At 37.7% G+C, this 27,757-nt stretch overlaps 1 protein-coding gene across 1 annotated transcript; it reads right to left on the bottom strand.

The window, feature by feature from the left end:
* Positions 1-495: 495 nt before the first annotated feature.
* LOC121510999 (E3 ubiquitin-protein ligase RNF166) lies at positions 496-27,757 on the bottom strand. The gene is made up of 6 exons (XM_041789458.1): positions 27,293-27,757; positions 22,075-22,231; positions 21,697-21,809; positions 17,930-18,044; positions 16,256-16,363; positions 496-9,763 (listed from the first exon to the last, which is right to left on the bottom strand). The coding sequence occupies exons 1-6, from the start codon at positions 27,469-27,471 to the stop codon at positions 9,698-9,700; spliced, it is 738 nt and encodes a 245-aa protein (XP_041645392.1). The 5' UTR covers positions 27,472-27,757; the 3' UTR covers positions 496-9,697.

Here is a 27,757-nt window from a genome sequence, read left to right as displayed (position 1 = left end):
ATTGATCCTATGTAATATTCTAATTTTTTGAGACACTGAATTGTATGTGTGACTTGTGTAACAAGTCTATACAATATATGGGTTTCACTTTCAGAAAAGAGAGACAAAAAATCTTGAACTTTTTCATGATATTTCTATTTTTTTAGATGCACCTGTTTATATATGTGAACATCCAAGAAATATGTCTGGCCCTCGGCTTTCTGTCCTTGAAAAATTTTGGCCCCCAGGAAAAACTAATTGGGGAACCCTGTATATGGTGTTAAATTGTTTAAATTTGTCCTCATGTCTGTGTTCTCCCACATTTTTAAAACAGCTTCAGATTGAAAAATCGTCCAGCATGTGGCCGGCCATCGCTCTTCGTACAATTATGTGGATGGTAATGACTTCTTTGTGATAAACCACGCAGCAGCTCATTTTAGACCAGAAAAAAATGTGACAACAATGCATTCAATGTTTATCCTTTTATTTAAGGGGAAACAGAAAAATGCTACAAAACATCCTTATAGTGTTGTGATAAAACCTCAAGCAGTGCAACAACTGGAGAACCCCAGACATCAAAATCCTCATCATTCCTGCAAACCTTCTAGGTGTTATTACTGTCTAGAAAGATGCATATTTATTCACACTGAACACAGAATCAGACTGAACAAGTCCTACCAACACTAATCTGTCCTCATCACGGTCTGTTTCAGCAAAAACTTTACGTCAAGCCATTGTGCTGAATAGATGCACTTCAGATTGTTCTTCTTTTTCAGTATTCTGCTGAAAAGTGAAAATGTCACCCACATATTTCCTTTTTTCACTTTTAACCCACTGTTGGAGGGGTTCACCTTTTTGCCACAGTTTTTTGCACCTTCTAAAAAGTTTAGTGCCAACTCTTATATTTAAATGTTATGCTGGTTATTGAATTAGAAGGCTTCCTTGACAGGTGTCCTCTGAAGTTTTAACAGTGAAAGTGCGCTTTTATTGAGTAGAGGGATTTATGACAGACAGCATAAAAAAACAAAAAAAAACAAAAACAGATATGCACCACAGCTGAGACATCCTGACTTTTAATGCTTCCCTTCTTGTCTGGTTATTCAATAACTACGGTCACCTTTCTGAACTTCATCCGTTTTCGTCTCTCAGGTCTGCTGTACATTAGTTTTTCTTCAAGTCCACGCTCACGCAAAAACATGAAGATTATAGTCTCTAAAACGTGTCAAAGGCCTGCTTGGACAATTCAGGTTTCATCTGGGATTTTGATAAAGAAGCAAAAAACAAAGTCCAGTTTAAAATAAGTCTTGCCTTGAAAATGAGTTCTGTCTTTCAATCTTAAGATCAATTCAGCTCAGTTTAGACCAAACACACCACAACAAACCAGTTTACTTGCTGGTGTTCACATTTAACAGAGCAGACCTTGTTCTCTGCAGAAATGCACTCTAGTGCATGTGGGTATTAGTTTTAGATCAGTGGTTCCCAACCTGGGGTCCGGGCACCCCTAGAGGGGGCACCAAAAGGGGGGGGGGGGGGGCAGGTCCTGACCCTACTTTGAGGTTGTCAAATTTAGATATACATTGCTTAACAAATTTATTAGACCACTGCTAAGGAAAAAAGGTTGGGAACCACTGTTTTAGATCATGTGAATGAAAAATCTGAAGCAGTCTTTTAAATCATTTTAAGAAAGACAGATCTCCTACACCTCCATGTCAGCTTCACCATGTTTGAAAGTGTTGGTTACCCATGCACAAAGCCTTTACAGTAGGGCTGTCAAATTATTAAATTTTCAGTGCCTTGTAGTGCCTACAAGCACAAGTATCTTGTGTTTGTTAAAAAAAATACAGTTAATCTTTGAATTCAATCATTAGTCACGATTAATGATGGTTATGTTTTGCATTTCAGAACCCTTTTTTATTCTAGCTTGAAAATGTAGAGGAATTTTTACTATTTGCTTATTTTTGCAATAAAATGAATGAAATTTATTTTATACATTGATTTTTTAACGAGTGCTGTGCTGACTTAGAGGTAGGAGACCACTTCAAAGTGCTTATTCTGTCAGAAACATTAACACTAGTAACACAGTAATGCATGTACAAAATGACTCTGTCATCCAGTGACCCTTGTGAATGTGACAATATTTACAATCATCAGGAGTTCATGTTCAGTTGTTTTCTCTGTGTAAGTAGCCCAGTTAAGACTTACAGATTATGCTAGGAGATTTTCCCAATAAAATGTTCTTTATTATACTTTTACTATGCAATTGGTACTGTCTTAAGCTGGGGTACTATACTTCCTGTTTGGATTTTTTTTTTTTAAATTGCTTTAATTTGTAAAGAGAATCCAGGAGGTTACGACATTGGACTTAAAGGGATATTTCGGGATTTTTGAAGTTGGGTTGTATGAGGTACTTGGCTATAGTAGTGGCATTAGCTGATCCTGAGCAAGCCACAACCTCCGGTCATGAAAAATGAAGCCAATGCGGAAGTGAAAATTGCAATACTGTGAGTGTCCACTTGAGGCTGCTTGAGGCACCAGAAGTCCCGTCTGAACACCTGTTAAAAAGCTGTTTTTTTTACACTAGAAATAAACTGAATTACAGCCTGGTTCAGAAAACCAAACGTGTCTCATTAGCTAGTGTCTTCATGTGATCTCACTGTACAGGGAGTGATTTTTTTTGCACCACAATTGTTTAGATTATACTTTAGTTAGGAAAAACCTCACTGCACACTGATTGGTGCGTCTCATGATTGACAGGTAGTTTGACAGGCAGAAGCTATGCTTCTGTCAACCAGAATGCTAGCTAGCTAGCTGACGGGAAGTCAAGCTTAGTGAGTGGGCCGTTAGGTTGATCCAAAGTTCGGTTGAGACCAAGATTTCAATATGGAGCCCACCACGAACTGGCTTCAGGAGCTGTTTGACTCTGCCTATTGTAAGCAGACAGCTGACGTCACACAGGCAATTCCTTCTACAGTCTATGATCCAGAGCATGGGTGTGCATTTTCCACACCTGCACTAACTCGGGATCTCTCCTGCTTAAAACTTTCAAATGACGTTTCTCTGCTCTCTCTTTCAGCCCGCTGACTCTCCATCCGTATATGTTCTTCTTCGGTGTACTCCGGTTCATGCACATATCCTCTCGTATCAACAGTAAACAGCACATCATCATAACTTGAATCAAAACCACTCATATTATCTTTGTTTTAGCTTGTTGTGGTGTTATTATCCCTGTAGAAGCCTGCAGACCCACACAGCTGATCAGAGGATCAGTGCACGGAGGTGGAAGGACACAAAATGCCAAAAGCTGCATCGTAAATTAGTGCCTGACATAGAAGGATAAAACATTCCCTTCTACAGCCACTCATAATAACCACCGGATCAACTTTCACAGAGATAATTGGAGGCTAATGCCACTACTATAGCCAAGTACCTCATACCACCCAACTTCAAAAATCCTGAAATAGCCCTTTTTAAAAGAACCTGCCTTGAATAGAAAAGTAAAATATCAGAAGGGAAAAACTGAAATGTTTGATATAAGGTGCAGATTTCTTCAGATCTGTCCACTGAGCTGCCTGTGACTTTATTCTTAAAGAGAAATTAAATATTCAAAGGAGCAGCACAATTAATACAACTGAGAAAATATAATGCACACATTTCAGCCTTTATGATCATCATGATAAACGTGTGAATGCTGACAGCCCCACTTTAAAGTGTCCTACCATCTAACACTACTGGTGGCCTTCACTCATGTTTTCATACTGGACCATTTACCAACTGTTTAACTGCTGCCTTTAACCAGTGACGAACCGTTTAATAAAATATTAAATGTACCACTAGAAAAACAAAGAATAAACATACAAATAAACAAACATTATTTACATTTGTGGGGAAAAGCAAAAACAAGCATGAATACACAAACTGTAATAAAACATGAAGCTAAGAATTCTGCTACAGAGGTAAAAAGGTGAACATCTTTTATAAAAGAAATTGAAATAAAAAATAAATAATTACATGTTTGAGGGGGAAAGCAGATTGAGATCTACTTTGTATAAAATCATACTTCTGTTATGCAAAGGATTTCTATTTTTACATTTTTAGAAAGTAATGAAATTTACAGAAAGGAGGAATTCTGACACACAGCTCAGAAGAATTTGGGAATTCTCCTTCTTTCTCTTCCTGTGTTTAAAGTACAAGCAGATGGTTTAGTGAAGACTAGGAGCAGCCAGCTGAAGATGAGCTGAAAAAGCTTCATGTGCGCTCTACAAACAGTCCTTGAATTTTGCTTTCATCCTTTAATTCTAGCCAGTTTTAAGCTAGCATAATCACATTTGTTATTTCCATAAAATGATTTTAAGAGCAGCTTTCTTGTAAGCGTTTTGGACCCTAAAAATGTTGGATCTTACCACTGCCTGCAACCACCAGCACATGTGAATGTTCCCGTCCTACCTTGAACCAATGATGCTAACAATGCCGTCTTTCCGCCACCCGGCCTGTTTTTTTCTCCTGGTGCATATTGGCTCTGCGTTAAAAACATCATCAGTCATCTCTACTTGGTTTGACAACAGAAATATTGTTAGAAGAAACAAATGGCACATGCTGCCCATTAAAAAGAAACAAGTCGACAAAGATTTGAATGTTTTCCAGCACAAATAAAAACTTCTGAACTCCGTCAACCCCTAACACCTTTACGATTAACACTGAGTTTGTTCCCTTTCTTTTTAAGACATCGAGACAATGAAAAAATATTAAACAAGATTAAAGATAACACAAACTAAATTTACACTTTTTAAAGAAGCAAATGAATAAAAGTGCAGCTGCTGAATGTATTTAGAGGCTCTGACATGATCTCCTGTGTAAATGGTTGGTTTCAGTAGCCTCTGTGTGAGAAGACTGCCACCTAGTGGTCATACTGCTCAAGTTTCTGCATTCACAGAGCTGCAGACAAAGATCTGACTAGTATCTGACAGTAGACTGGTGGTTTAAGTGGAGACACTTTGCCAAAAATAGATGTGTTTTTAATTCTGCTCGGCAGATAGCTCATAAAAATATCCCTAAAAGTTAAACTGACAAAGCTAAACGCTTAAGAAAACGCAAATGAATTATTTCCAAATGATATCTACAGATCAGTCTGGTAGAAAAGAACGATTATAAGTGCAAATATTCACATAGATAAAAAATAGGAGCTGTCTGGCTGTAGGAGTGAGTGGATGGGATGTCTGCTGTGGTTCTATTATTAGTGCTGTTTGATCTTTTGCATCTTTAGGTTGCTCCTGTGAAGCTCTCGGAGGATGGACAGTTACGGCTGAGCTTCCAGGATTTGTATCAGATGTTGTACTGTGAATCATTCTTTTGATCTTTCCATGTCAGATTTATAAGAGATAAAAGAAGTTTTCATCCAAGCATTTCAAAGAACTTTAGCGTCCCAGCAAACAGAATCAGTCACACATACGGCTTCCCACTGAGCTCTACAGTGCGAACATTCAGGGTGAGGTTAAAGACGGAGAGAGGAGGAGGCGAGGGGCAGGCTGAAGGTCAGGACAAGGTGTAAACTCAACACTACTGACAGTACCAACTAGAGATATCCCTGTACCGTTTTTTCCCTCTAAACACAGTTTAAATACCGAGACTTTAACATGAGACGACCTCCTCAATAAAAGGAGGATTAAAAACGGCCTTGTTATAATCATTTAACAGCTGGATTCTGACCCTGTTGAATAACCTCCAGGGGTGGAAAGCTACGCAGCACTTTTACTTCTACTTAAGAGAAACTGTTCTTTTACTTGAGTACTATACAGCTGTACTTTTTTTCACCTCTGTTGACTACATTGGATTTTAAATCTGGAAGGATATTTGGGCTGAGTTTCCCATCATGCCCTTGGGCAGAGAGTATCTGTGTGTTTAGTTTTGTTTGGATGTTGCCTGTTGTACAGTGAGTCCCGTCAGGGTTCTCTTGGTCGTGTTTTAGTGGATTGTTGTTTTTGATGTGAGACACATTTGCACCATGAGTGAAGTTATCAACTGAGTTAGAGTCCAAAGGACTCATCGTGTGTATTCCTTATCTGCCTGCATTGCCTTGTCAGAGAAGACTCACTTCAACACAGCTTTCCCAGAGTTACTGAGAGTAACTGGACTTTTACTTGAGTACAATAGTCGTGTACTTTCCCCAACTTTGAAAGCCTCACGGTCCAATGAAGAAATGGGTTAAGGTTAGGGTGAGAGGTGGAAAAAGTACCAGACTATTTTACTCAAGTAAAAGTGCAGGTACTCTGGTTAAAATGTACTTGAGTAAAAGTGAAAATACTGGTCTAAAAATCTACTCAAGTAAAAGTAAAAAGTAAGTCATTTAAAATTTACTCAAAGTACGGAGTAGCTGCATTTGATACCCAAGAGGCTTTCACAGTGAATTATGACCTGTCCTCTATGTGCAATAACAACAAGAAAATATGGACCTCCAACCAGGTCATTAATTATGAGGTGTGACCTAACCTAAAGCATGATATAACAGCTGTGTTGGGAAGAAACATGAATTCATTCTCTGCTATGTGCATGTACTGACTGTCATGTGTCATAAAAGCCAAATGATTGGTCGTTTCCATGTTCTTAGCAGAAAGCTTGGACCTCCTTGTTGTGGCTTTTAGTGTTTATTTTTTTACTCAGTACTCGATGCTTTTTAAAATGTAATTAGGTACAATACTTCACTCAAAATATACTTTAGTAAAAGTAGTGGTTTTAAAAACTACTCAAAGAAGTACAGGTACAGAAAAAAAGTTACTCAATTACAGTAATCTGAGTAAATGTACATAGTTACTTTCCACCCCTGGAAATCATATCCCAAAAACATGGTCTGCACCTAAAGCATATGCTTTATGCTCATGTTAACGTTAGCATCAGTGCAGCATCAGGGTTTTCAGAGAAAATCTTTATTACAACATAAATCTGTTTACTGATCTGCAATATTCAGTACATTTACATGCAATAAAAAAGTCAAATTATTGTGTTAATTAGCATTTTTAAAATGCATGTAAACTTGTAAGCTGGACTGAAATTTCACTGAATCCAGTCTTTTAAATCTTTAATTTATTTTTCCTAAGATAATGCAGTTGTAAATCACGTTTGACCAAAGACACTGAGAATAGTGGTGTTGCTGTTCTGTCTGCCTTGGGATATCTCTGTAAACTACTACGTTTTAGATAGCCAAAAGTGGGTAAAAAACCTAATAAAACACTCAGAGTCATGAAATCTGACAGTGCAGTGCTTGCTATCTTGTTAGCAAGGCTAACAGGAAACAAGTCTATAGTAGCTAGCTCAAAGGGGTGTATTGCTACCTACCCCCATGGAGGCTGGCATGCTTTTATCCTGTGTGCATGTTTAAAGGGACAAGATTAGATTTTCTAACTGACCTCAACTTTAGTAAACAAACTGATTATTCACTCAGGGCGGCCATAATACCAAAATCACTGATATTTAGACAACTGTTCTGTGGACCAAAGATGTAGATTGATTTTTGGAGTGTTAATAAATAACTGCACTGAATCTATGCATTAACTGGCATTCTTGCCAAACAGCAATATTGCATTTTGAGGCTATTTAAATCGTTTTTTCTAAACAGTTCACACAGACCATCCTGTAAGTGGGCCGAAGATAAACTTCTCTGAGTAGTTTACTTGGCTGGTATTATGCAGAGGAAAACAGAAACATTACTTATTTTGGAAAAAGACAGCAAAATGCCTTCTGTCTCAAAAAGTGTAGAAAGCCAGCAGTAATAGGAGTGGAGAGATGAGGAGATTAAGAATACTAAGATTGGAGTGTTATCATCCTTAAATGAGGTTTCTCTGCTGAACAAATTTAGTTTTTAATCCATAGTAATGACCAATAAGTCAAAATAAACAAATAAAAGTCAAATCAAAATAAGGAATCTACATTATATTTGTATTTTCCTTTAGATCACTGAAGCTAGTATTATCAAAACCTGCTTTAGTAATTTATTAAAACATTTCTTTACTTTTGTAAAATTCACATCCTTTTCACATTTGTCTCCTAATTTAAGACTGAATTTTACTGAAAAACAGCCTGCATGTTCACTGGTCAGTTGATTTCTCTTCCTGGTTTTCTTTTGAGACATGAAAATCTGTAGAATATAAGCCTCGCTCTACATCATGTTTTGGCGCCATCTATGGGGAGATGCTTTCCTTTTATTCACTGACTAGAACCGTCCGCTCAGTCAACAAACATCCTGAAAGTTTTCACTCTCTTCGGTCAAAGCAACAGGAGAAATCCTCCCGTACTTTGTCAAACAACCGTGTGCTAATTTTCCAACTAACAGAACTACCGTTCCAGTTTGTTTTGGTTAGTAAAAAATGCAGACAGATGCAGAGAGGCTATAGATACAGCCGGCATTGAGGGGAACACTCCAATGTCAAGGAGCTGCTGCGTGCTCTTCTGCCCTTTAAATAAACCTTGAATTAAGATCTTTGAATTTTAACCCGACTGAAGCACAGAGCCAATTAGGAGATCAAGTGATCCAACAAGAAGACCAAAGTTCACATGTGTATTCAGCACCTCATTACATGTAACTTTAACTTTATTTTCACCTTATCCTAGCAGTGTTGGATTGGTGAGGGGTTCCATGAACGTTGGATTAACTGAGATGAAGCTTTATACGTCTTATCAACAGCGAATGTCACATTTTATCTGAACTGGTGATTTAACCAGGTAGGAAAAGATTTTTGGGAATGACACAGCGGTCCACTGAGGGTGATCACTTGTCCAGTCTATTAGAGCATGACACAGAATCCTATACTGTTTAATTTACCTAAGTATTGTTTGTGTTTAAGCAGAGTAATGCCTCAGTTTAGGGTATAACGGATTGTTAGCATTAGTATCAGTGTAAAATCTGCATGTTCACAGCCCTCCAGACTGGGGGTAGGATTCTTTTCACCACCGGGATGCCCCGCCGACTGCATCTATTGATTTCCTGGGTTTAATTTTGACTTTTTTGTATATTTCTGTGGAAAGCATTCTCAGTTGCTCTTACTGTACTACTGTACGGAGTTAATCTGCCTGTTCAAGCTTGATCTCAGCAGTCCTCTCAGTAGAAGAAGCGCATTTCTCCACTCATCATCACTCTGACTAAACTTCTACAACGTTACTGATGGTGAACCAGAGGTCAGTGTGACTAGTGGTCAGAGACCTCAAATCACTGACGTGGGTTTTTGACTCAGCAGGCTGTGAAACGTTTGTACTCCGGATGAGACAGTAGTACCGTGGAGGTAGCCCTTCATGCAGTGGGGGTCCTGGTGGAAGCTGTGAGTGAATGAACGATTTGAAGCTGGGGTTTTCAAAGTCAGCATGTGATGGGTTATGCTGGGGTTAGTCCTAACAACTTATCATGATATGGTCCCTTTATCCCTTCTAAGCCAAAGTTTTCTTTCCTCAAATCCAAAAGAGCAGAGACGGTATTGTCAGACTGCTTTTGTGTTGAAGCTCAGAAAACTAGCTCTTCTGCTTCACCAGGACAACTTCATGTGAAAAAGAAGTGAGGTTATCATCAAATCTGAAGCTGGAACATGGTGCCGTAGTTTTCTGAAGAGTGTGTGGACCCGGTTGGGTCAGATAAGTCTGTTGGCTGCATGATACCTTCTGAACCATAGTGGTGTAGCAGCAGTGTAGTAACAGTGGATTTGGGGTAAATGGTGAGAAGATGGTGGTGGGCTGACTGTTGTCAGTTTTCAGCCAGTGATAGTGCCAGAGCTGCCTGCAGTGCTGCCTCCTCATCGATGCTGTAGTCCTGAAAAACACACAAAAAAAATATTACTAAACCCTCTGGTACCCCTTGTGTCAAAAATACACACTTAGTTGATATTTTTTTAAGCACTATGTCCTCTTTCACAATTATTATTATCATGTATTGTATTTTTTGTTCATTTTTGCACAATTTTCAAAATTCTGTCCCAGCCACAAAAATCAGCCCAACATAAATAAAGAAAACCTTTTTTATAGCGTTAATACCCCTGGTGTGCAAAAAAAAAAATCTCCACTGAAACCCATTCAAACCACATCTTTTGATCTATACACCATTAAGGCATGAATCATGCATTTTCTGGTTTCTGGGCTTCATTTGAGAGTTGGGGCTTTACATTTGCACCTGGACCATTTTTTACCCTGTGACGTCACTTTTACAACACATGGGCGAGGGCAGGAAATACATGTTTTTTTTCCACTAGATTTCAGTCTTATACTGCCCTCTGCTCCCCTTCTCACTGACTCTCTGAGGTTTTGTTTAAGTGCAGATCAGTGTGTGAGTCTGTGCAATAATCAATAAATAAGTTATCTCATTTTCATGTAGTAACTTGCAAAAAAAATCGTTTTTTGTGTATTTTGCATCTAAAAATGCAGTGACATCATCAATGAAACATGGCATTTAAAGGGTTAAAAAATCAAAATGAATGAGTATTTGACATTTATGATTAGGGCTGACCTTAAATGAGAAAAATATAATTCACAGTAAACAACAGTAAAACAATTTTGAAATGTATGATATTTATAACATGATTTAAAGGTGTGCATTTTTGCACAGAAGGGTGAAAAACGTGAGTATTTTAGAATGATTGAGCTCACAAAAAACTAATAGTGCATTTTAACCAATGTTGCTACTAATCAATGACATATGCCAGGCTGCAATCATCCATAAATAAGTATTCACTTACAGTGTAGTGTCTTGAAAAAAATCAAATTTCTTTTTTCATCAAAAATTTTGTTTGTTTAGATTACAAACATGGCAATTAAAGGGTTAAAAGATATGACAACTTTTGAGTATTTGGTATTTTTGTTAATGGCACAAGTTGATGAAACAAGGAAAAAATAAAACAATTAAAAATAAACTAATAAAACTTTTTTATTTACAGTAATAACCCTCCTGTGCATTTTTTGCACACTAGGAGGAAAATGAGACAGCAGTTTGTAGGGAAACTAGAGGGTTAAAATGAACTACACAATGAAGCCCTCCTCCTTATCAAAACCGTTACAATCATCCATGAAAGATGTTTGTGAGATTATAACAGAGTGTGGACCATGTGAGCTAGGTCACTGTCCATGGACCAGCAATAGTTATAGTTAGGGCTGGGTAATTAATTGCAAATCGCAATAGCCTGCTGCAATTTTCAAATTGCAGAAGTTGCAATATTTCTTTGACTTGAAATGTGTCAAAATACCATTTTAATGTTCATGTTTTGCTGCAGCAGAGATTTTATGCACATTATGCAAACATTCAAGTGTTTTTCTTATGTTTTGATCTAATATTGAAGAAACTTAGTGTTAGTTCACAAAAGCCATACCACCAACCATGATCACCTGATAGCCACCTGACACCAATTTTTGCCTCCCAGCTCCCACAGCCAATCACAGCTCTTTCTTGCAGCACAGTGGTCCATTTAAATATGACTTAATGCTTACCCTGCCCTGCTTGCATCAATGCTAATGCAACATTTTGCTGCTGGCAAAGCTTCCCCTCCTCCACCCCAACTGCCTCCTTTATAGCATATAGCTGCACCCTTATATTCAGATTCATGCTATGGATTAATTGCTTCTGAAATCATTTAATTGTTTTCAATATACACTATATTGCCAAAAGTATTCACTCACCCATCCAAATAATTCAAGTCAGGTGTTCCAACCACTTCCATGGCCACAGGTGTGTAAAATCAAACACCTAGGCATGCAGACTGTCTCTACAAACATTTGTGAAAGAATGGCTTGCTCTCAGGAGCTCAGTGAATTCCAGCGCGGTACTGTGATAGGATGCCACCTGTGCAACAAGTCCAGTGGTGAAATTTCCTTGCTCCTAAATACTCCACAGTCAATTGTCAGTGGTATTATAACAAAGTGGAAGCGACTGGGAATGACAGCAACTCAACCACCAAGTGGTAAAATGACGGAGCAGGGTCAGCGGATGCTGAGGCATATAGTGCGCAGAGGTCGACAACTTTCTGCAGAGTCAGTCGCTTCAGATCTCCAAACTTCATGTGGCTTTCAGATTAGCTCAAGAACAGTGCGTAGAGAGCTTCATGGAAATGGGTTTCCATGGCCAAGCAGCTGCATCCAAGCCATACATCACCAAGTGCAATGCAAAGCGTTGGATGCAGTGGTGTAAAGCACACCACCACTGGACTCTAGAGCAGTGGAGATGCGTTCTCTGGAGTGACGAATCACGCTTCTCCATCTGGCAATCTGATGGATGAGTCTGGGTTTGGCGGTTGCCAGGAGAACGGTACTTGTCTGACTGCATTGTGCCAAGTGTAAAGTTTGGTGGAGGGGGGATTATGATGTGGGCTTGTTTTTCAGGAGCTGGGCTTGGCCCCTTAGTTCCAGTCAAAGGAACTCTGAATGCTTCAGCATACCAAGAGATTTTGGACAATTCCATGCTCCCAACTTTGTGGGAACAGTTTGGGGATGGCCCCTTCCTGTTCCAACATGACTGTGCACCAGTGCACAAAGCAAGGTCCATAAAGACATGGATGACTTGACTATGAACTTGACTGGCCTGCACAGAGTTCTGACCTCAACCCCATAGAACACCTTTGGGATGAATTAGAGCAGAGACTGAGAGCCAGACCTTCTCGTCCAACATCAGTGTGTGACCTCACAAATGTGCTTCTGGAAGAATGGTCAAAAATTCCCATAAACACACTCCTAAACCTCGTGGAAATCCTTCTCAGAAGAGTTGAAGATGTTATAGCTGCAAAGGGTGGACCAACGTCATATTAAACCCTATGGATTGAGAATGGGATGTCACTTAAATTCATATGCGACTCAAGGCAGGTGAGCGAATACTTTTGGCAATATGGTGTAAATGTATCTATACATATAGGGTTTTCTAGCTATGTGCTCCCTGGAAAGTCAAAGAAGCTGCTTAATTAAAAATACATAAACTGAGGAACCTAATGAAAAGTGATCATTAAATCGCAATATTGGGGAAAAAAATTACAATTAGATTATTTTTACAAATTGTTTAGCCCTACTTATACTAACAGGAGTGGCTGTGTCTGGTAAAGTCTTTCAACCAATGAAAGGGGTCCAATGCCCTGCAAGTGTCCTTGGATACAACTCTTAACCCCTGTTTTCTCCTAACACTGTGTGGCATGTGAATATGTATGCAGGGATTAGCTGACACTGATGCACACTTAAAATAAGATTAAGATTAAAGATTAAAGATTTATTTATTGTCATTCTAAAACATGAAATACATGAGGAGGAACGAAACACAGTTACTGAGGTCCAATTGTCAGCGTTCACATGACTAGGATAAAAACTAGGTAATACATAGATTAAAAAAACATAATAAGTAATAATAATAAAAAGAACAAAGAGTACAGATAAATAGATAAGTAGGTAAGCCACCCCCCCTTATTGCACAGATACGCACTCTTAAAAACTTGAGAGCAGCAGTAACCTTAGTGAGAGCAGCAGTTGTGTAAGTAAAACAAAGTCAGTGAGTTTAAGTGTAACTATTGCACATAGTTATAGCATACTGCATTTTCATTTTAGGGCCGTGGCAGAGTTACTGAGTCTATCAGCAGTTGGGAAGAAGCTGTTCTTCAGCCTGGCTGTTTTTGATCTGATGCTGCGCAGCTTCCTACCAGAAGGGAGGGGAGCAAACAATCCATATGCAGGATGGGTGGGGTCCTTTATAATACTAACATCCCTACCTCTGCATCTGCTGATGTAGGTATCGCTGACTGCTGTGAAGCTGCCACCCGTGATTTTCTGTGCAGACTTAACCACCCGCTGCAGGGCCTTTCTGTCTGCAGCATCAGCGTAGAGTGAATGGGTAAGTGTGAGGTGCAGTTTGAGCAGTCAGATGACTAGAAAAGTGCTAAACAAGCTCAGGTCCTTTTACCGTTAATCAATAGTAACAGTATGCTGGTGTGTGTGATTTATATGGGTGTGTTTGTTCTTTGTGCTTGCTTGTCTTTCTGTCCCTACTGGGATTTTTGATGCACTTTGTAACTGCATGTTCTAAGAAATGCTATATAATTTGAGTTAATTACTAGTATTCTTATCATAATTAGTATTAGTAGTAGTTGTAGTAGTATTATTATGTTAAAGTATTATACATAGTAAAATTAACAGTTGTAATTGTGGCTCATGTGTCCCATGTAAGCAAAAGGGAGAGAGCTTAAATTTTATTAATGCTGCAATGATGTATTAATTTAACATTAGTATTGGCCAATAGCAGCCATGCTGAATAACATCAGCTATGTAAGGGTAAATGCAAGACGGGGTGTCCAACTATCTTAATACTTAATGGATGACGTGGGAGCCTGAACTGTCCAACATGTGTCAACTGGTTGCCTGCACTGGACATCTGAGGTATTCAGGTGCTGATTCTCCGTTAGAGAAATGTCAATATTTATCAGATAATATCATGCTGGTTTATCAGAAGCATTTCCTTCGGCTCTACAAAGAAACAATGGCCTCTTTACTTTAGTTATAGGTCATTTAAATCTTCTGACATAAGTTTATAGAAGTTAGAAAAAGTGGGAAGTGAGTTTTTTCTAGTTTTGCAACACTCACCTTTCAGTTTAAGGTGATCTTAAAGGTGGTTTTAAACCTGGAGTCTGACATTACATTTATGTCAGTTAGGTGACGGTTGATGCCGGCCCGCTGGCTCCTTAGGCTGGCAACACTGTACTCCCTGCTCACAAAATATGACCACCTCAGGTTGCTATGGTTACTCCCATCATCTAACGGCTGCTGTGTATTAATTTGGAACAGTGTTAAGAATTTTTGAGTGGAACTACTTGTAAAGTTCGATAGGTTTCCATAAATCAGAAGTTAATTGACACCAATGGAGCTTCCAGAGCCACTCAGAATAGAGCATTCACCAAGACCATGGAATAATGGCCAACAAAAATGTGGTATAAACAGATGCTAGTTGAAGATGTTCACTTGTTGTGTCCAATAAAATTGTGGGAGTCTTATACCAAAAGAAGTTTTGAAATGAACATCTGTATCAGTGTTGGCGATTGGCTAAATTGTTATTTCAAACATGGTCAACAGTGAATTTCTAGTTTTTATGCTCCTAAACTGTGGAACTAACCACTTCTGAACATTAACATGACAAGCTCTCTGGTTTTAAAAACAAACTTAAGACTCATCTTCTCTTTTTTTTTTAAATAACAATTTTTGGCCTTTTTATGCCTCTATTAGAGGAACAGGATAGCAGACAGTGCAGGAAACCGGACAGTCTCAGGTTAGTTCTGAATCTAGGCCATCTGCCTCACGGTTTATTGAGGAATATCGCTTTTAAAATGACTCTGACTGAGAAATTTTGCTGCTATGTTCAATGCTGTATTATTGTTTTCACAACTATTTTATCTATTAGGTACTTATTTATTCCTATTCTGCTTTTACCGATGGAGCAGCAATGGCTCATTAAGTATTAATACCAGGTTAAGACAAGCTGGAAATAGATTCTTGACAGAAACTGACAAAATAATGTTTAGTTTTGTCAAGGAGACTTAAATGAGGCTAAGATGTTAGTGCTGGACTACTGGACAATTGCAAAAGCCATGCTATTAATTCAGTTTGCACATAAGGTATATCATTATTTCCATTACTGTATTGCAAATCAATTAAAGTATTGATAGTGAGTTAGTTTAAGTGTTTTACATTTATATTTATTTTATAGCATGACTGACTTCTTATTGACTATAACATTTATGGGCTTTTGTCTACTGGAAATAGACTAAAACTAGTCTAGGTAAAATAACTAAGATCAAACTAAAAGGCATAAGACTAAATTTAAAATAGTTTCCAACATTAACACTATTGGTCAGTTTGATTCCCAGGTGCCACGGACATGTGTTGATGTCTCCTTAAGCAAGACACATAACTCCAGTTTGCTCCCACTGCTGCGTCAGTGAATGTGTGTGAATGCAAGTTAAAACTGATGGCCACCCTAAATGGCAGCTTTTGCAATCTGTATGTGAATAAGGTATGAATGGGGGACTGAAAGTACTCTGAGTACCTTCTGTACATTTAAAACTATTCTATTAGCATCTTTTTTTAGACTCGTTAATCATTTTCAGTTTCTATAGTTCTATCCTGTCCTTCTCTTTTCTGTGAAACGTTTCATGCTGCATGTTTTTATGCATGAAAGCTACTATGAAAATAAAGTCGAGTTGGTTTGAATCAAAAAATCTGTTTCAAATCCTATAACCTTCCACTTTCAGCAGTTGTTTTTTTTAATTTTTAAGAAAAATATCAACATTGGACTTACAACAAAGGTGTCATAAGAAAACTTGTGTCTGTGGAGGAGGTGCTGGAGGAAGTTTGAGCTCTTATAGCTGGGGTCTCCCCATGGCATGGCTGAACAAACTGGACACACCTGGAAATACAAACACAAGTTAAGAGAGATATCCTCCAATGAGGGAGAAGGCTCCTCTTAGGGGCCCTGGATGATCAATGCTGAGCTGGATTGATGATATAAGATAATAACATGATGGGGTGAGTATTTATCTTTAGTCAAACTGCCAAACCTAAGCAAGAGACTGAAAGTGAAAAAGGAGATTCTGCAGTTATAATCATACTCCTAAAAAATTTTGGATTGATGTCGGGATATGAATTTAATCTAAGAGCATATTCTTCTGCATCAAATCCAAAGCAAATCAAAGCGAAGTAAACGTTATTTCACCGTTTTTATCCATTTGCAATTTTAAATCAGTTTAAATATCTTCAATGATCAATGTTAGGCAGGAATTTTACAACCTTTTTAAACAAAACTTTAAAAATGTATCAAAAAATAGAACAAAACCTGAAAAAATGAAAGTTGTATATACTGTCAGAATGAATATTTGTCCCAGATATGTATTTATATTTCAGTGTCCCTATACTTATCAATTCATATTTTTTATAAAAGCTAGAATCATAAATATCCCATCAAATTCAGAATGAAAAAAAAACACAAAAATCAGGAAAGTTTATATACAATGGTCAAAAAGGCTGGGAGGGAAAGGAATGCCATGCTTTCAGTTTTATTACTGGTCATGCATTATAAGATCTCTTTTTTTTTGGTGAGAGCTGATTGGCCAAGAGCGGAGAATCAGAGCTGTCATCCACCCCTCCTTGTTACTCTCAGGCCATCTTTTATTCATTCATCTTTACTGGTGATAAAGTGAAAATACATACACAGAACAGTAACAAGGAAACACAAAAAACACACAAAAAAACAAACAAACAAACACACAAAATCACTTCATTAAAAAAATAAAAACAGACATTATAATGGTGTTGGTGTTGGATAGTCTGTGGTGTGGTAAGGTGTCCTGGTTTATACAGTTTATATTATTCCAGTCTTGTAGGTTAAGGGGAAAGGAGAGGGCAATAAAGGAACAGGTACAGTTGTCCTCAAAATAAAATCAAATAATATGAAATAAAATAAAATAAAATAATTTTATAATGAGGAGGGCTAATAAGACTGAAAATTAAATCAGAAATTGAAAAAAATATACATTAATAATACAAAAAATAATTATTATAACAAATATGATACTATATTTTACATATTTTACTGATCTAATGTTAAACCGATTTAGCCAGGCCCACAAACGCAGATTGAAATGGAACTAAACTTCGACTGAGAAGTCTGGCTGGTGGGGGGTGCCGACATCCAACCCTGGTATCAGCTGTTCAAGGAAACCCTAATCAAATGAATGCCTTCATAATGTCTGGGGCAGCATTCAGATTTTCCTGGTGTTAATTAAGCTCTTTCTCTCATTTTCCATGTGTTTTCCATGACTGGAAACGGTCAGTAATCCTCCAAGTTTTCCAGGACATGTGTGAACCCTGACCTTTCTTTGCCTTTATAAATCTTGAACCTTTTTCAGTTAGCTGGAGACAGACAGGTGAGTCTTCTACAAGTGTACGTGCATACTGGTACAGAGTAGCATCTTACCACTTTATTGGGGTCATTGCGGTGGTTTTCCATACAGTGTTTCACCAGTTCCTGCTGGTCCAGGTTTCTAGCCCCGCAGAATGGACACACAAACGTTGACCGATTGGGAATATTGCTGTATGTAAGAGTAAAAACATAAAGACACAAAGAGAAGACATGAATTCTTACAGGCCTGGATCAGCTGATTCAATCATTTCAACTGGTTCTGGCAATTTATAGTTGCAGGCCTATGACTCACAATATACACTGTGAGCACATGAATATTTTTAGGGGTCTACTGAGATTTGCCTTTGACTAAAGGGACATCTGAATAAAATTAGAGTGTTATGAAATGTTAAATCCACTCCAGCTGAGGTTACAGTTACATTGACTGATGTGTTTTCTAACTACAGACATGTGACAGAGGTTTTCTGTCTCTATTAGAAGTATTTAGCATACAAGTCATCTGTGTTTGTGTTTTAATTGTAGAGTATCAATGAGGCTTGAATAGAGCCTCCATGGCAAATCACTAACTCGTGTCACTTTAAGGTGTAACACTGAGACTCTTATGACATATCACCTTCACAGAGGTGTAATAGTGGAATTAATATGAGCTCTGTTACAGTCCTGACTGTGAAAATGTTTTTGTTAACATATCTGTTGCATCCAAAGAAGACTTATCTGATGTTAATAACAACAAATGCAGATGTACACTAGAGATCAAAATTAGAGAACAACCCACAGTTTCCTACATTTCAAGTTCTCTGAATTGCCCTGTTTAAAAATGATCCAGACATGAGTAAAAGAGCAGAATTTTAAGCATATTGCATGTGTTACATATAATGTGAAGCACAGTATAAAAAACTTCAATGAAATATTTAAAAAGAACACTGATCAAAATTTGAGAACACTTTCAGATACGTTTGGACTGAAAGCCCACTAAGCAGTGACCAAACCTCTCATTATAATTATTTTATGGAAAACACAGTGATTAAAATAAAAGAACAGCAATGCCTGTAGCACAAAGAAAGATTATAGCAAAATTTGTCAACAGGACAGCAGAGACAACGATGGGTGAAGAAAAACTGGTGAACCAGTTTTTCAATTCTCCAAATCTTTATGATATCTGTGTCCTGCAAGGTCATATCATATTCTTATTATAACTGGCCCTAAAACATCAGGTCTGAAGATGTCCTACAGTATAAAAATGTAAACTTAACCTTGATAATATGAAATATCCTTTAGACATAAAAAAAGTGAAAAAAAGAGTAAAAATAACTAGATTTAAAAAAATGTTTTCTGTGTTCTAATTTCATTTTTGCACTGCAAAATTATGAATTCAATCTATTATTTAGACTTTTATTTAATGTTTTGACAATTTTCAAATGATTATTTTGACTTTTTGTCTCATATTTTGACCTTTTCAACCTATAATTTTGACTTTGTCTCATTTTCACATTTCTAATTTATAATTTCGACATTTTATCTCATATTTTGGCTTTGTCAGTTTACTATTTTCACTTTTATTTCAAATTTTGACATTTTCAATGGATTATTTTGACTTTTAATCTAATATCTTGACCTTTTCAATTTAATATTTCGACCTTCACATAATATTTTGACCTTTAAAATGCACCATTTTCAATCTGAAGCCATATTTTTGCCTAAAAACACGATTGTGACTTTTTTATACATTTGCCTTTTAAAGGCATTATTTTAATATCTTATTTTGTGTTTTGACCTTTTGAACAAATAAGTTTGACTTGTTTTCTTACATTTTGACCTTTTCAATTTATTATTTGGACTTTTATCTCATATTTTGAACTTTGAGGTTAACAGTTTTAAATTTAAGTGACATTTTTAGCTTAAAAACATGATTGTGACTTTCTTTTTTACATATTTGCCTTTTAAAAGCATTATTTTAATGTCTAATTTGTGTTTTGACCTTTTGAACAAATAAGTTTGACTTTTTTATCTCAGATTTTGAGCCTTTTACCTTATCATTTGGACTTTTTAAATCTCAAAATCATCTATCATCATTGCTTATTTTTTTTCCCCATAATTTATTTCTGGCAAAAAATGAGGTTGACAGTCTGGTTAAATGTGGATCCTGCTAGGCCCTCAGGTTAGACCTTAATTCAGAATCGGGCCCCTGCTGTGATTGAGTTTGACAACACCTCTCTGCAGCGTCACGTGAAGCGCTGCACTTTATGATGACAGAGCCAGCTGCTCACCAATCAGTTGAAATTGTCTGTATTTATTCTAATCAAATATTCATATTTACAGTATTTGGTTTCAGTGTGGGATCACAAACACCTGCATGAAGAGGAACCTGCAGACTACTAAAAAAACATGCAGACTCTTTCTACCAGAAAAATTCTTCTTTATAAAATCATTTATTAGCCTAATTATCCAGTGTGAAGGCTATGATCAGACTGATCTAAACTCTATTGATGGATGTAAAATGTATATTTTTTCTGACACACAGACTGCTGCTGCTCTATCAGACTTTAATTCTCTTCATAATCTCATAAACAGAAATAACTGACAGCAAAAGGAAAGATTTATATCTGATATCTAATTTATATATGATCCAAAAAGAGGGCACTAGACTGTTAAGTGTGTTATGTGCAAAAACTTTTATTCATAATAAAGTTTTTTTTTTTTAAACAAGTTTCTGCACACTGATAAAGTTTTAAATGGTTCTGTGCCTGTCCAGTCACCATTTTCACTTCATCAATTTGTAAACAAACAATTTAGTGATGAGAAGATTTGCCGTTAATTTAGTCGTCATTATTAACATTTAAAAGGTTCAGATTTTTTTCAAATCTTTGAAATTTAAAGTGTTTATGAATTACAAGGTTTAATAAACAAGATGCCGATGTCACAGCGCTGTGTTTTATGTCTTTTTTCAGCCGAAAGGCTTTGTGGTATTTAGAGGGTACTTGGCTGAAAAAATATTTGACAGGAGGTAAATCACTGAAAAAATGTTGAGAATTTAGTATTGGCTTATTCCATGCTGAATTTCCACCCTGAGTGACCAATCAGTGTGAACGCTCTGTAAGGGGGAAGGTATTTAACTTTATTTCAATCACACCTCTGCTGTTTGACTCTGACAGAGGTACAGTGCAACCTTGCAAAGTAGCTGGATTTGCCTGTTTCCGTGTTACTCACTGGCGAATCTATCTTGCATAGCTCCTATCTGAACAGATTGGGCCCTGTAGGAAAGTGACAGGACCAATCAGTGGTAAGAGGCAGTACTGGCCCATAGAAATGTGACAGACAGAACGCTCAATCACCCTACGAGTTTTTTTTTTTCCCAAAGGCTCTGCACTTTCCCAAACACTGTCTATGGAAGGTTTTCCAGATGGATGTGTGAAACAATTCCATCTGACATGTCAGGTTAGGCGCAGTGCACGTCAAATGTCAATCCTTTGCACCTTATTAAACTGCAAAAACTGATTCCTGTGCTCCAGTTTCATCTTTGGATTGCCTGTGATTATCAGTTCATTGGTCAACCTCCTGAAGTGTCTCCGTGTTTGTAGTTTACATCCCACACATCAGGTAGTTGTCCATGGCCTGAGCTCTGCTGTGTGCCCTCTGTGATTCCACTGTGTAAATGCATGAATGTTTACTCAGGACACAGCCAGACTAAGATGGGTGAAACAGCAGGTCTATCCCCAGCCTTAGACTTTAAAGTCCGACAAGAGTTTTTGAAAACAATCAGAAAATGTGCATACGAACTGGTTTAAGCAAGCAGAGCAGGAACACGTAGGTAGTGTGGTTACCTTGGTATAGGTTGGGAGGTGGGTACAACGGGAACAAACTTGGGACAGTTGGCTAGCTGCTCTTGTACTTTAGAACAGGAAGAAATGTGAGACCTCATCTTCACCAGAGCCACCTGAAAACAGACACACACATGGGCTGTTATAATTCTACAACAATATCACTTTGTTAGGCATGCATGTCATTTTTAAAAACAGCCAATTAAGTGTGAACTGCTGCCATTATCATAAAGAATCAGACCGGCTCTTCTGCATGCAAGTTAAAAATGTCAGTCCCTGAAATACCGGTCTTATAAAAAACTATAAGACCTAATACTTCTAGGTGCATGATGCCTATCTGGGCCCATATTTTTAACATGAGGAGTAAATGTGAGAGTGCACCTTCTTGCTACAACCCCTGCAGGGTGCTTTGTAAGAGGCCAGCTGCTTTTCCACACTGGAAGAGCGCTCCACTTTCTTCGGGTCAAAGGGAACACGGCAGAGCGGGCAGAGGGGCGAGGTCACTTGAAGACATGGCTGCAGACACTCTCCACAGAACCTGCAGCAACAAAAACGGCCAGCAGAAGAGCAAAGGTTAAGCTCATGAACCACAGTGATGGTAATGCACACTCCAGTCTCTCCTCTGCATCTCTGATTTATCCCTCTTGTCCAGAGAGCCCCTCTCTTCCCCTCAGTTACACTGATAATCTGCAAGAATAGGAGTCTTCTTAAGCTCTACCTGGGTGTGTTTGCTCAGCACTACTCTCAGAGTAGAAGTAAGCTGTTGCTTAGATTAATCTACTGTAAATTTGCATTTGAAAGTATTCTATTATTGTGACTCCGATGTCTCACAGCACAGTCAATCAAATATTCTGGACAAATAAAAAAATAATTATTTTTAACACTGTTTATTTTAATTTCCCATTAATCAGCCAGCCTACTGAGTTAGAAAATAAGGGCATGTTTCCATCATACAGAGCCCTAAATGGTTATCTACATCTAAATTAAACACAGAAATAAGAAAGCCTTCATATTTTAAAGCTGTTGTTGTTTTTGTCTTGTATATTTTGGTTAATAAATTGTCTTTTTTTTTTATTTCTTGCAGTTACTAATGGCTATGGCTACTGTTTGTACTAACTTTGTTCCTGTCATACCAATTTGCTCCATGGTGCCTGATAAATACCAGAGTTCATGTTAGGCTCAGCAGTGGGTTCACCTCCAGCTGCAGCCAGAATGTTCTGATTTTTATAGTATCTAGAATAGAGGCTGCAACATAATTTATCTTAATTTTAAAATAACAAAATCAAGGGTTTTGCTTTGAAAAGAAAGTCAAATACGTGTTCTGGGTGGATGAATCCATTAAATAAGAGCTGGAAGGATCATTCTTCAGTCTAAAGTCTACAGCTGGCCAGCTGATTCTTTGTATGGTTATGTTTGTATGCATGAGGCAGTGAAAAGCAGGATAGTGTTAGCATTTCCTCATGTTTCATCCATTCCCATCAGCAGCAGAGGAGTAAAAATAACTATTTCTGACTAGAAATAGAACTGATGTCTAGTCTGCTCTTTGTTGTTCAAAATGTCTTTGGTCTTGCAGCCTGATGCCATCGAAGCTCTTATTTCTTATCAAAGTACAATCTTCAGTCGAGTTAGGGTGTCAGAAGGAATTCTTTTCCTCCGTAATGACTGACAGCTTGTTTCATTCTTCTGCTGAATAATTTCAGTCCAGAGAGACGTGTGTAAGGCTGCAGACAGACTACAGGGCTGTGTCACACGAAGTGGCTTTTCAGGAAGGAGCTTCCAGCTAACTGGAATGCACCAGCAGGCCTCGGGGCTCAAACCAGCGTCTCTGTGGAGGGGAGAGGCAATTTCCCTCCAAGTAGTGCAAAACCACACTGGTTCATTAAAAACAACACATGAAGGCAGATTCACAACTGCTCCAGCATATCAGACACAAGACTGACACAGACGCAGCTGAGGAAACTCTAGTTTGAGGTGGTGTTAAAGAAAAGGGAATAATACAGTTTTAAATAAAAGCATGGTCGCTATAATCAGCTTGACATGGGCATCTGCAGATATGAACATTACTGCTAATATTTTGGTGGTGAATTTCAGCCTGTATTAGCTGTTAACCATTAGGGGTCAATGATCACACTGGTGTGATTTCATCATAGCATGAAAACAAAGCCTCATTTTGTATAGCAATCACTTAGAGTGGTAAGTGTGATTTTTAAGCTCTCTTTACAATTTTGTTTGATGTCATTAGACCAAGTAAAACAGAAAATATGATCATTTGAATTTCATATAAAAATGTATTTTACATATAAGGGACAGTGGACCATACCGTACAGACTGTTATTTTTTCATAGTTTCAGCATTTTATAATTTCTGCTTCAAATGACTACATACTGTTTTAAATCATTTTTAAAAATCCATTTGTTGGGTAACCTTGCAAAGCAGATGGATACGCCAGTTTCCTTGTTTTTTTCACTGGTGAATCCATCTTGCAAAGCTCCCATCTGAACTGTTTGGGCCCCATTAGAAAATGACAGGATCAATCAGGGACGAGGGGCAGTACTTTCAGGCGTGACAGAGTCGTGACGTAAGCAAGCAGCAGCAAGAGGCTGGTGCAATTATGGCAGAAGAGATAGGCGTGGATGCTGCTAAACCGCCAGTTTTATCAGAACTTGACAACAATTCTTCGTTAAAAGAAGAACAAAGAACAGCAGTGAGTTGTTTACTTTTCAAAAACGACATGTCTACAGTCGCCATGGCCCGCGTTATGCAGCTCTGTACAGAGTTTACTCCACAGTCATGGCTACGTTGTGTGTTTTGTTGCTCTGATTGGCCCGTAAAGACGTGACAGACAGACAGAGACTAGATCGCTAGGGGATAAATGTGACACAAATAATGACAACTTAAAGACTTGGTCTGTGGTGAAACAAATACTCTACAATGCTCTACACCCGAGGTTCTCAGCTGGTCAAGTGTTAGAACCCACCACCGTATCTTTAAAGCCAAATAGCAGCCCAAAGTTCTTACATTTTGCAATCAAACATAAGTGTTTTAATGGTACAGCTGAGATTAGAGATAGCACAAAAGATGTGATGAAACCAAGGGACTGAGACATATCCTTCAAAATAAAAGCACATCATAGATATTTTGCCTCCAGGAATGCATCCACAACCCACTGAAAATGGCTTTGCGACCCATTTCTGGGTCCCAACCCACCAGCTGAGAACCAGTGCATGCATTAATTTTGCTGCAGGACTGTAATGATTTTGGGTAAAAATATAGTTTTATGCAGTATTTTAAAACTATAGGGAATGGAAATAGTTTAAGTTTTTAAGATGTATTTTAAAACAAGATATTGTGCAAGACAATGACATTTTCATCTATAAATCTTATGTTGATTTAAATAAAGAACATTCCAGGTCTAATTCTCAGTAAATGATTGTTCACAGTGAGAATAATAGTAATGTGCAAATTGACATCAGGATAATCATTTTCAAAGGGTTTAAAATCAGTAAATATCATTTTTAAAACTTTGTTTTATGTAGCAATTATATTATTAGACAAGTCACGTTAAAGTCAGATTATATATTTATCTGTTTAATACCACAGCAACAAAAGTGATCAACCAGACACCCAATAATGGGTGAATTATTGTTTATAATCATTAAAGACTGAAGGAAAACTCCTGCACACTGTCAAAACTGAGAATACTTCCTCGGTTTTGTTTTAAAATGTGACTGAAGATCTTTAAATTTCTGTAGTTTTTATATCTAAAGATATTTAAATATTATGGAGATTTATTTTTCTTATATATGGTATTTAAGGGTGTGGAAAGCCTTTACTATCTCCATATACAGATATGCTGCCTCTTATTTCACCTAATTTAGACTGTGTAGGAGTCTGTCTAAATTTTGATATTAAAACCAAAAATAGACCCATATTTGTTGCTGAAGGAGGACTTTCATGACTGTTGCACTCATATCAGTAGAATTATTTCAGAGGTGATAATTCTGAAACAGCCTAGAGACGTGACGTTCATGAAAGATCTGAATCTTCTGAACGGCTCTTAAACACAAACGCCGGGAACCGAGTCACAGTTGTGAGCCGGATGTTTTTTTTATTCACACAGCTGCACACACAAGCTCCTCCTTTGCTATTCCACAGAATGAGAAGACTATACACCCAAGGACAGTTCAGGAGTCCTCTGCAGGGTTTAACTTTTTTATAAAGCAGCTATATGCACTCCACCAGGTCACCAGTGCTAATACTAGTAGTACTAGTAGGCTGTATGTACATTTTTCTCTCATTTATTATAGTTTTATCTATTTTTCTAATACTTAAAATATATATTTTTATAAAAGCATTGAGTTTTTCTATCAGAATATTCTTGAGTGAAATGTTTTCTCTAAATTTTGCACTAAAATCACTCAGGTGTGCTACATACATGTAGGCCTATGCAATACTAACAGTATGGAACTACTGCAGTATGTAGTATGTTTATTTTTCTCTTGTTTACTAGATTTATTAAATATGCTTTCAGTGATTTTATCAACAATAGAAAATATATTTGTGGGATGTCTATGTTTGAATGATTCTGACCCAAATCTTACCTTATCATTTCTTCCACTGATTATATCCCAGATAAAATGAGTGAACCCCAGGCTAGGTTCTTCAATAACACAATATAAAATGAGCCATTTTTTTTAACAGCTCTTTGAACGGAACGGATCCACATGATCCGGCTCCCTCCAAAGAGCCATAAATCCCACCTCTAATACAACCAGTGTTAATTTTGGCAGCTATTTTTAATTTTAGTCTTAGGTTTAGTCTTTAAATGAAATGCATTTTAGTTTTAGTCACATTTTAGTCATTTCTATCCTTTTTAGTTTTAGTCTAGTTTTAGTCCATAAAAAGTCCTCACATTTTAGTCTTTACTTTTAGTCCAAGCATTTATTTTCTTGCCTAAATCTGGGACCAAATCATGGTAGTGTGTTCTCTGCACCCTGCTAAACCTGGGGTCCCTGCTTTCTACAGCTGAGAGGCAGAGTAGATACAGATGCATTGTTTCTGACAGATTTACCCATAGTGGAGAAATATCATGGATTTTGAATGTCCAATGAAAACTACATTACATTTTAGTCTAGTTTTAGTCATCCTGATGGAAACTAAACTTTGTTTCTGTCAGTTTTAGTCATCACAGATCTATTTTTGTTAGACTTAATCTTGATTTTGTCGTTAAAAAAAAGGCTGTCGACAACATTTTTAGTCACAGTTTTAGTCGAAATTAACACTGGATACAACCACTTATTTTCTATGGCAAACACATTGTGGATCGTCGATCACAATTTAGCTAAATATGTTGATGGCTGTCTTACGTCCATACCGTCTATTCCTAGGAAGGGTCTGTCTTGATTTTAGTGTCAGTATTTCAGTCAAAGATGTAAGGCGATGTTATAAAATACATCCAGTAGAAAGCAGCGTTAACCTGCAGAGCTCCTATCAGCTGTTCCTGTTCAACACAACATCCTACCGCCGCTGTCTGCTCCCCTTAACTTTCTACATGTCCACACACAATAACACAAATCCAAACAATAAGTAGCTGCTTTACGTGTGAGTACAGCTGGCGATGCTGACGGGCTTATGGTAGACCTCCAGGCAGATAGGACAAGAGAACTGGCTCTCGATCCCCTCCGCCGGGGCAGCCAGGGATCCTGCTCCGCTGCTGGGATGCTGCTGCTGGCGGAGCTGGGTGCTCGCTGAGACAAAGCTCCGAAACATCGCCATCATGGAGCCGGAGAGGATCTGAAATTGTCGACAACAGCTCGCTGCCCGAGAGAAGAAGCTGTCCAAGTGTTCAACTGGAATGCCTATTGTCTTATCCGTACAGCAATTTGAATATATGCCATGTAAACATGGTTGCTCTTCAATCTACGTACTGTACAATTATCCTCAACAAAGCACAACATGACTTTTTCTGGCTTCAGAAGACATGCTGGAGAAGTAAACATTGGGAGCAGCGCTCGTTGATGAGAGTCAGAGCGTTGCTAAGAGGATGACCTGAATAAAAATCACG

Source organism: Cheilinus undulatus, linkage group 6 (assembly GCF_018320785.1).
Source record: "Cheilinus undulatus linkage group 6, ASM1832078v1, whole genome shotgun sequence".
Taxonomy (NCBI): domain Eukaryota; kingdom Metazoa; phylum Chordata; class Actinopteri; order Labriformes; family Labridae; genus Cheilinus; species Cheilinus undulatus.
This window is presented reverse-complemented; position numbering and strand designations above follow the sequence as displayed.